The sequence below is a fragment of the Anopheles nili genome, chromosome X (genome assembly GCF_943737925.1).
Source record: "Anopheles nili chromosome X, idAnoNiliSN_F5_01, whole genome shotgun sequence".
Taxonomy (NCBI): domain Eukaryota; kingdom Metazoa; phylum Arthropoda; class Insecta; order Diptera; family Culicidae; genus Anopheles; species Anopheles nili.
In genome coordinates this window covers 13,102,785-13,113,423 of record NC_071293.1, presented here as the reverse complement: position 1 = coordinate 13,113,423, position 10,639 = coordinate 13,102,785, and the positions used below count along the sequence as shown (strand labels likewise).

The following is a 10,639-nucleotide window of genomic DNA, read 5'->3' as shown; positions in this document are numbered from 1 at the left end:
ATGTCAACGACGAACAATTCGTCACCGGAACACTCTACAGCTACTCGAGGCTGTTTTCCAGCAGTACCCGGGGCCGAGTGTCTGGCACCTTATGGGAATAACCGCCTGCAGCCGCTCGAACAGGGCCCCGACGAGAACTTGTACCGGATGGGTCAGTTTTCCTTCGAATCAGAGAACTCCTTCCTCGATTACTCACAGCTACCAAACTACCCGACCGCCAACAACCATTACTCAATGTTGCACACACAACCGATCTACCCATACTACACGTACACCGGCAATCGAATTCAGCGACACCCGTTTGCCAACTATGAGAACCGGCGTGATTCCGTGATAACGTCAACTATAGGTTCCAATGTGTCGGACGAACTTCTGTCCAGCACACCGACGGGTTTCGATACCACCGGCTCTGGGTACAATGATTGCGGGAATGTGGCCTTAAACCAACACCCGATAATGGCACCGTTGAACGAGAACACCAACTCGATCACACAGTATCTGCAGCCACAACGGCCACTACAGTATCAAACGGAGCTGCAGCGCGAGGAGAATTCGCTTAACTCGCCCGAAAGCATGATCTTGAACACGCAGGGGACGCTCGGTTACGTGGATCAACTACTGACGGATGAAGCAATAGCGGTCTATACACCACCCATTCAAGAGAATGCCTTAACCCTTCGCCAGATAGCCGAACGGATTTTAATCCAGGGACCAACTAAACGCCATTTTCCGGCTGCTTCTCTTGCAGGCGACGCAAGGGCTTCAGGTGCGTAAAATAGATGCATAACAGGCTAACAGAGGTGTAGGCAAATTGAAACATGTCTAATTAAGTGGAGTTTTCGTATGGTAGCAGCAAAAGTGCACGACGAAACTAGGGGCCTGAGCATCTATAAAAAAACTTATCGTTTTGCCGAGCTACAATATTTAAAGCGAGCCTGCAGCATATTAGCAGTGCCTCGTGTTATTTCACAGTGTGCCAAAAAAAAATTTTATTACATATAATGCAACCTTTTCTCATTATCGCGACTGCTGAAACGGGTATCACAATCAACGGGAAAGATCGTGTCCAGTTAACAAAAGTTTTACTACCTTTCGCAAATCGCTTTACCATTAATTGTTCAATATGATACCGAGTGAAGGTTCATCTGCCCGACGGTGTAACGACAACAATGTTGGGTATAAGCTCAGCTTAATCATGCAAAAAGTATAATGATGCTTTTCACTTTTGTAATTGAAAGTTCGAAAAGCGAAATCAGCAAATGGTGTTGCTTAAGATAGACAAAGTATAGTCTACACTCAATTGTAACAATATGTTCCGCACTCTGTTTTAACAGATAATGATTCAGAAGACCAAAACAACAACTTATTTCAAACCTCATCGCCGGATGAGAACAATCCATGCAATCCGGAAGGAGTCTCAGAGAAAGCTCTGCAAAAGCTTTCTACGAAAAATCATGCTACTGCTGTAAATCGCAAGACTCGTACTGCTTTTTCACAAGCCCAGGTAAGAAGTGCTGATCTGCTGGATTGGGTGTAGCAAGCAAAGTTATCCATTAATATGATGTCCTACAGATCCGCGCCATGGAAAATGAATTCCAACATTCGTCCTATCTAACGCGCCTGCGCCGGTATGAGCTCGCGGTTGCGCTTTCGCTGACAGAGCGCCAGGTGAAGGTGTGGTTTCAGAACCGTCGAATGAAGATCAAACGGACGAGCAAGGTGTAAACTACTCGAGGCAAGGAGGACTGTATTGATTTAGTGCTGTTTCAATTTAACCAATCTAAGAAAGTTTGAGTAACCCAAAAAGTACCGAGTGATTGTATCCTAAGTATTGTATTGTATGCCAAAAAGGGCCGAATGATTATATCATTCCTTTGCTCTGCAATGCACTTGAATTTTACATATGTTCGTTTAATTGGACTCATAAAAGGAGCTACAAATCACAATCTATATATAGAGCTCATGGAGTAGCAATTACTAATGGGTAGAGTATTTATGTCGTAGTTTAATACTAACATTGACCAAAATCTAAATGGTGGCATTCAATAAGGTGACATATAATAAGAGCCAGATGAAATTCGTTTCAACAGCTCTCGAAGAGACGGATAATTTGTGAGTTAGCCAGATTACGATCTTTCTAACAACAATGCCATATTTAGAGGGTTATTTAATAAATCGTGGTCGATATATTTGCGAAGCTCGGCCCAGCTCGAACTCCGTTATTTTGTCCAGCTTCTATGAAACCACTGGACGTGACAAAAGTATAAATAAGGAATAAACAGATACCATACACATAGTTTTCAGCTGCGATTATGATAATTCTAACATTTGTCAGTAACAGAATAGATACGAATGTGAAGACATTTCTTCATCGTGCCATGAAGGCTCCTGGCTATTCTGTGTGGCTAATGGGCAAATGAAATAAACCGCTTTAAAAAGTACAATATTGCAAGCAAATGTTGAAACAATAAATTTATTTCCACGTTTACCACAAGTTACTGAAATGGAAACGTAACGCATTTTTCTTTATTAAATTTAGAAAGTTTGAAAAAATACAAATGAGTAGAACAAAGAAAAACTTCTCAATTCAACATGTAAATTAATATATGCTTCCAGCACAATACTTGTGCTTTAATGATTGACAAAAAGTGGAAAATAGAAATTGGAAAATTACAATTTGGACCCTTTTTTCACAGCTTTGGCCGATTTCGCTTTTTTAGTCTGAGAAGTGTTCAGTTCCTTCTTATTCTTCTGAGGTATTAATTTCGACTTTTTCGACTTACTAACGGTTTTGTCAATAGATTTAGCAACTTTGTCATCTTGTGAAGCTGCAGCTTTCTTGTCACTTTTTGATGACAACAATTTTTTTGATTGTAAAGACGCTTTCTTGATTGCTGCCTGCTTGTATGACTCATCGTTCTCATTTGAGTCCAATGTAAGCTTTGATTCAACTGCAACATCACTATCATCATCATCGTTGGCTGGTTGTTCAGTCGATGGTTTCGTTTCCATCGCGAATAATTTTACATCCTCTAAATCTTTAGTCTGTTTTTCCAGTATCGCCACACATTCTTTCATCTCGGGCAGCTCAACGCCGACTTTGCCAAGCTCCTCTATGGCCTTCTGCAGCTTTCGCAAATGTATCATACGACGCTCGCGCAAACGCCGATTTCCTACATGTGCATTCGTTTCTTGCACCTTTTCCTGAAGCCATTGCTTTTGTGCTTCAGCAAAGTCTTTCTTGGATTCGAATCCTAGATCAAAGTTACGCGGTATGGTTTTGATACGTTTTGGTAGCATCTTCGTTTTCAGGATGCGCCCAAACAGCATATAATTGTCTACAGCCTTTGCTGCTATTTGAGCAACATCGTAAAAGCGGAAGAGAATGTAGCCGAATCCTTTGCTTTGCTGGGTGCGTTTGGACCTTACCACGCATACTCGTATAATTTCGCCGAACTGTTCAAAAAACTCTCGTATTTCCGCCTCGTCGAATCCATTGGGCAGATGTTTTACGCATATGCAGCCCGATTCCTTGTGCTTCAATTTCGCTGGTTTACTTTGTTTTGCCTATGCAATCGTGAGAATCGACAAAAATATATGAGAGGGACTCTGGAGTTAATTGAACATATCTTTTCGATGATCGACTTACCACTGTGCCAGCACGTAAAGGTGATTTCGTAGGGACTTTTGACTTCTTCTTACGCTTTAAGGGCGACGTTTTATTTTTGTTTTCCACCTTAGGCTTCGAGACTTGTATTTGAACTTTTGGTGATTTTTTCTTCCCCTCGTCAGCCATTATGAACCTTTTCTTTAGGTATTTCAGATTACTGAATCACGGGGCACGTTGTTCTTCTTCTTCTTTGCGAAATAGGATGTAGCCTTCTATATTTTAATTCTCCAAAGAGTCACTTCTAATATATTCAAAGGTTGACCACTTCTTTATAGGCTCGACTATCTAGAGTCATATGCCTTACAGTGAAATACACCAGATACAACCGTCCACTTCGAGAAGCACGTTGTTCACACCGGGTTTTGTTTTCCGTCGTGACAGTTACGATAGAAAACACAAAGCTGCTATAGGGACGAGAGCAATTTGACAATTTGCCATTTAACGTCAGGGTCAAATGCAAGTGATTCATCAAGGAATTGAATCACATAATTATTCTTAAATGTTTGTATTTTAGTAGTTAATCTTAAGATATGCTACTACTACAAAAATAAGTTTAGTAATGAACAACAATTGATTAAGATATACCAATTAATTTACATCAGGAGCAGCTGATATGAGCTATGAAAAACGTGCTAGTTATCTATTTGATAATCAGCAGTGATTTTAAAATTTATTTCATTTTATTATATTGATGCAAAAAGCTATTCATCCAGTAATGAAAAATTTCTCCTAAATTCTGATATAAAATTGTAACATGAAAAGTCCAAATGTGGACATAGTAAAATTTTGAATTCCACTATGGTGCTGTCATTTATAGTTTAATTATGGTTGAATGAAAATATACAGGGTGATCGTAAGAGCTTTTATAGGAAGCTAGTGGTGAAAGAATCATTTGCGCGGCAGCCATGTGTTATCCTGTTATTGCTCTTTTGAAAAATGCAATAGAAACAATTTACATGCCCTGCATAGGAGTAATGAGATATACATAGAAATGAACAGTTACTCTGGATTAATTCTTGAATTTTTGAATCTTCTTCTCCTTACAAGGCTTAATAGCCAGCGTGAGGTCTAATCCTGCTTTACTAAGCTAAGGTTGTCTATGCCTTGAAATTTTCACGTAGGTCATTCCTGCGTTTTGAATAACCACTTGTAATTTATTATGATTACAATAAATTGTTCTGAACGGGCTTCTTATATTATTTTTCTTGAAAAAGTATAAAGAAAATCTTGGTGAATTTTGCTCAGTGTACTTGATTTAGCTTAAGAAAGAATTAGTGAAGTATGCAAACTTGGAATGAATGAGTTTAAGTATGGGTATGCAAAACTTTAGTGTAACATATAGAGTTCAATTAGTGAAATGACTGAGAAACTCAAATGATGAACGCAGGATAGCGTGGCAAATAAGCATCTCCATGCTTCTGGGCTATGAATCTACCAAAATTTTATGAAAATAATTGCTCAACTGCGTGAGATGAACAGTGAAGGCAATGAACGCCATTGCCGTGTGTTTCATAATCTTGATTACATCTGCTTTATTACACCGAGGATTCCTTTGGCTATTTCCTAAACTTTACAAACCCCACGTTCAGATGCATCCATGCATGCACATCCACGTCTAGGAACAAAGGTTGGTAGTTAATTTCAAGCATTTTATCGTCATGTCTTTTACGTAAATCTATTACTCAAGCAGTAAAATGTGTGTATTGAAAAATTAGTATTGAAAAGCAATTTGCTTCCGACAGATCATCATCATCATCTTCTCCAGGTGGCGTGATAATCAAAAGATAACTTGTATTGGTGAAGGATAGAGTTCAAGCGACTGTGCTGTTATAAAGTTACTTGTCTAGGTAGACAGTCAGCTAGCCTGTTGATCATCCTACGTAGATATTATAGTGACTCCAAGATGAACAGTTGTGACTCAAACTAGCCAACAATAGATAATTCTGCGATGGAACAACCTACAACTACGCAATACAGTTTTCCACAGCAGGAAGTTGATTGCCCGACAATGTCGCATGAGGATACATATCCAAAGCTGTTCGAGGAGGTACCCACCGAGAACATGTATAACTGCACTTTGTTGAATCCAAAAGCTCCCAATCCGCCCTGGTATCCGACTGGTATCGACAACTTCCAGCCGTTACAGACCACACCGCAGGAGTCTACAGCACCCAGGACTGAGTGCAATGGCGATGGAAATATGGCCTCGAGCCAGGATCCAACTCCATTGGCCGAGAATAGTGAGTCATCCACACAGCATCTTCAGACACAGGAACAACAACAAAATCACTCGGAGTTTAACAACATATTGAGATCGATGCTCATTCAATGATTTAAAAATGGAAAACCTCGATGCGGTCAATTCACCCTTCCAACAGAGGAATCCGGAAGGCAGTCAAACACCAGCAATTCAGAGCGTTTCTCAAGGACAAAATGGCAGACCAACTGGTTCGTAAAATGGGAAAATGTGAGTTTAGGGTGACAATCAAATGAGCTCCGCATGCGATGCGCACTCATCGTTTTGAGCAAAATTATTCATTTTCGTTTATGTGCATTTATGGGGAACGAATTCAGCAACATTAGCGTGTCTGGAGAGACTATCACATTAATTTTACATTTCTTCTTTTTTATTAACTGACTCAACAACCATTATATGGCCAAGGCCTGCGTTGTTAAGACTTTTCATGACTTATGACTTTTTAGAAGGAACAGCTGTAATTTGTACCATCGTGTTAACCATCGATTTCACTTTACAGCAATGCTAAGCAATTGTAAAAGTGTCCACTATTAAGAAGTAGTATGTCTGAACTAATTCCGTTGCTGTATTGATTCCTACCCAGTATGAAACTGTATTCGGATATTTAGTGTTATGGTCTTATTCATTCTTACTACAAAGTCTTTACATCACACGCATTCACATACAACTGTAACAATATGGTCGTATTCCTTTTCTAACAGCTACTCGTAAAAAAACACAAAACCAAAAAGTATCACAAAGCTCAACAACTGGTAAGAACATTCAACGTAATCCGAACGGAGCATCACTGGCTCAACGCCGCAGAACTACATTTACATATATTCAGGTAGGAAGAGTCGATCTGGTGGACCAAGTGAAGAATACAGAATAATCGTTTATGAATGCTTGCAATTTCCACAGACTCGCGTATTGGAGAATGTGTTCCATCATTTTCCCTACGTAACGCGCGATATTAAGTATGTGCTCGCGAATACTTTCGGTATATCGGATAAGAAGGTGTTGGCGTGGTTCAAAAACCGTCACTCAAAGGAAATTAAGATGATGACGAGAATAATGCGAACATGTGAGAATCCCGAACAAGTCGCTCAAATCAAACACGCGATTAAATGCTTCAGACCAGATTTTCAGCTTCTTAACCACGCCACGTATCCTTCAAAGCTCTTCAACAAACTGGCGTGGTTTGATATATTGTTAATTTCGTATAGATTCTTAAACATACAGCTACAAAGGTCATATATGCAAAATGCTTAATTTGTATAACATTGCATTGATACATCTGCAATGCACTTGTGTATTACCTAGCACTTGTGTATTACGAAGTTTGACTTCGTCATAATTTTCTGAAATGAAAACATTTGATAATTATACTAATAAAAAGAGCCAGTTGAATGTATGTTTCAACATCGCATGGAGCTACTTGGCCAGAATTCGATCTGTTAATTAGGAATTAGGAAGACATTTACATCATGCACTTCCAGTCTCTGTCATATATTATGCGCTGGTAAATGCGATGCGTAAATGATCAACCCCTCTAGAAAAGCTTCAATAATGCAAAGAAATCCCAATAAACGAATTCGCATCATTGTCTCCATTTACTAAAGTGAATATATATGTTTTTTTTTATTGATTATGACGAGTTATAAAAACAATGCTTGAGTGGAACAGAGAATAACTTCTTTATTCACCACGTAAATTAATATTACTCGACAACTATTTCATACGTATGTATGATAGTTTCCAATGATGTATGCTCAATGTAAGACAAAACAATAAGGTTACAGCACAATATTTGTGCTTTAATTGATACAAAAAATGGAAGATAGAAATTGAAAAATTACAATTTGGACCCTTTTTTCACAGCTTTGGCCGATTTCGCTTTTTTAGTCTGAGAAGTGTTCAGTTCCTTCTTATTCTTCTGAGGTATTAATTTCGACTTTTTCGACTTACTAACGGTTTTGTCAATAGATTTAGCAACTTTGTCATCTTGTGAAGCTGCAGCTTTCTTGTCACTTTTTGATGACAACAATTTTTTTGATTGTAAAGACGCTTTCTTGATTGCTGCCTGCTTGTATGACTCATCGTTCTCATTTGAGTCCAATGTAAGCTTTGATTCAACTGCAACATCACTATCATCATCATCGTTGGCTGGTTGTTCAGTCGATGGTTTCGTTTCCATCGCGAATAATTTTACATCCTCTAAATCTTTAGTCTGTTTTTCCAGTATCGCCACACATTCTTTCATCTCGGGCAGCTCAACGCCGACTTTGCCAAGCTCCTCTATGGCCTTCTGCAGCTTTCGCAAATGTATCATACGACGCTCGCGCAAACGCCGATTTCCTACATGTGCATTCGTTTCTTGCACCTTTTCCTGAAGCCATTGCTTTTGTGCTTCAGCAAAGTCTTTCTTGGATTCGAATCCTAGATCAAAGTTACGCGGTATGGTTTTGATACGTTTTGGTAGCATCTTCGTTTTCAGGATGCGCCCAAACAGCATATAATTGTCTACAGCCTTTGCTGCTATTTGAGCAACATCGTAAAAGCGGAAGAGAATGTAGCCGAATCCTTTGCTTTGCTGGGTGCGTTTGGACCTTACCACGCATACTCGTATAATTTCGCCGAACTGTTCAAAAAACTCTCGTATTTCCGCCTCGTCGAATCCATTGGGCAGATGTTTTACGCATATGCAGCCCGATTCCTTGTGCTTCAATTTCGCTGGTTTACTTTGTTTTGCCTATGCAATCGTGAGAATCGACAAAAATATATGAGAGGGACTCTGGAGTTAATTGAACATATCTTTTCGATGATCGACTTACCACTGTGCCAGCACGTAAAGGTGATTTCGTAGGGACTTTTGACTTCTTCTTACGCTTTAAGGGCGACGTTTTATTTTTGTTTTCCACCTTAGGCTTCGAGACTTGTATTTGAACTTTTGGTGATTTTTTCTTCCCCTCGTCAGCCATTATGAACCTTTTCTTTAGGTATTTCAGATTACTGAATCACGGGGCACGTTGTTCTTCTTCTTCTTTGCGAAATAGGATGTAGCCTTCTATATTTTAATTCTCCAAAGAGTCACTTCTAATATATTCAAAGGTTGACCACTTCTTTATAGGCTCGACTATCTAGAGTCATATGCCTTACAGTGAAATACACCAGATACAACCGTCCACTTCGAGAAGCACGTTGTTCACACCGGGTTTTGTTTTCCGTCGTGACAGTTACGATAGAAAACACAAAGCTGCTATAGGGACGAGAGCAATTTGACAATTTGCCATTTAACGTCAGGGTCAAATGCAAGTGATTCATCAAGGAATTGAATCACATAATTATTCTTAAATGTTTGTATTTTAGTAGTTAATCTTAAGATATGCTACTACTACAAAAATAAGTTTAGTAATGAACAACAATTGATTAAGATATACCAATTAATTTACATCAGGAGCAGCTGATATGAGCTATGAAAAACGTGCTAGTTATCTATTTGATAATCAGCAGTGATTTTAAAATTTATTTCATTTTATTATATTGATGCAAAAAGCTATTCATCCAGTAATGAAAAATTTCTCCTAAATTCTGATATAAAATTGTAACATGAAAAGTCCAAATGTGGACATAGTAAAATTTTGAATTCCACTATGGTGCTGTCATTTATAGTTTAATTATGGTTGAATGAAAATATACAGGGTGATCGTAAGAGCTTTTATAGGAAGCTTGTGGTGAAAGAATCATTTGCGCGGCAGCCATGTGTTATCCTGTTATTGCTCTTTTGAAAAATGCAATAGAAACAATTTACATGCCTTGCATAGGAGTAATGAGATATACATAGAAATGAACAGTTACTCTGGATTAATTCTTGAATTTTTGAATCTTCTTCTCCTTACAAGGCTTAATAGCCAGCGTGAGGTCTAAGCCTGCTTTACTAAGCTAAGGTTGTCTATGCCTTGAAATTTTCACGTAGGTCATTCCTGCGTTTTGAATAACCACTTGTAATTTATTATGATTACAATAAATTGTTCTGAACGGGCTTCTTATATTATTTTTCTTGAAAAATTATAAAGAAAATCTTGGTGAATTTTGCTCAGTGTACTTGATTTAGCTTAAGAAAGAATTAGTGAAGTATGCAAACTTGGAATGAATGAGTTTAAGTATGGGTATGCAAAACTTTAGTGTAACATATAGAGTTCAATTAGTGAAATGACTGAGAAACTCAAATGATGAACGCAGGATAGCGTGGCAAATAAGCATCTCCATGCTTCTGGGCTATGAATCTACCAAAATTTTATGAAAATAATTGCTCAACTGCGTGAGATGAACAGTGAAGGCAATGAACGCCATTGCCGTGTGTTTCATAATCTTGATTACATCTGCTTTATTACACCGAGGATTCCTTTGGCTATTTCCTAAACTTTACAAACCCCACGTTCAGATGCATCCATGCATGCACATCCACGTCTAGGAACAAAGGTTGGTAGTTAATTTCAAGCATTTTATCGTCATGTCTTTTACGTAAATCTATTACTCAAGCAGTAAAATGTGTGTATTGAAAAATTAGTATTGAAAAGCAATTTGCTTCCGACAGATCATCATCATCATCTTCTCCAGGTGGCGTGATAATCAAAAGATAACTTGTATTGGTGAAGGATAGAGTTCAAGCGACTGTGCTGTTATAAAGTTACTTGTCTAGGTAGACAGTCAGCTAGCCTGTTGATCATCCT

General features: G+C 38.6%; 2 protein-coding genes across 2 annotated transcripts; one reads left to right on the top strand and one right to left on the bottom strand.

Annotated features, from left to right (window-relative positions):
• LOC128729007 (homeobox protein Hox-D9b-like) lies at positions 1–1,725 on the top strand. Its single transcript, XM_053822656.1, has 3 exons — positions 1–766; positions 1,335–1,504; positions 1,573–1,725. Exons 1-3 carry the CDS (start codon positions 1–3, stop codon positions 1,723–1,725), a joined length of 1,089 nt encoding a protein of 362 aa, XP_053678631.1.
• A 6,036-nt stretch (positions 1,726–7,761) lies between these two features.
• Positions 7,762–8,887, bottom strand: LOC128729006 (MKI67 FHA domain-interacting nucleolar phosphoprotein-like). The gene is made up of 2 exons (XM_053822655.1): positions 8,741–8,887; positions 7,762–8,658 (listed from the first exon to the last, which is right to left on the bottom strand). Exons 1-2 carry the CDS (start codon positions 8,885–8,887, stop codon positions 7,762–7,764), a joined length of 1,044 nt encoding a protein of 347 aa, XP_053678630.1.
• Positions 8,888–10,639: the final 1,752 nt, after the last annotated feature.

Coding starts and splice junctions, on each gene's coding strand:
- LOC128729007 (XM_053822656.1), top strand. CDS start 1: ATGTCAACGACGAACAATTCGTCACCGGAACACTCTACAGCTACTCGA. Junction 767..1,334: donor AGGCGACGCAAGGGCTTCAG/GTGCGTAAAATA, acceptor CTGTTTTAACAG/ATAATGATTCAGAAGACCAA. Junction 1,505..1,572: donor CTGCTTTTTCACAAGCCCAG/GTAAGAAGTGCT, acceptor GATGTCCTACAG/ATCCGCGCCATGGAAAATGA.
- LOC128729006 (XM_053822655.1), bottom strand. CDS start 8,887: ATGGCTGACGAGGGGAAGAAAAAATCACCAAAAGTTCAAATACAAGTC. Junction 8,659..8,740: donor CTTTACGTGCTGGCACAGTG/GTAAGTCGATCA, acceptor ACGATTGCATAG/GCAAAACAAAGTAAACCAGC.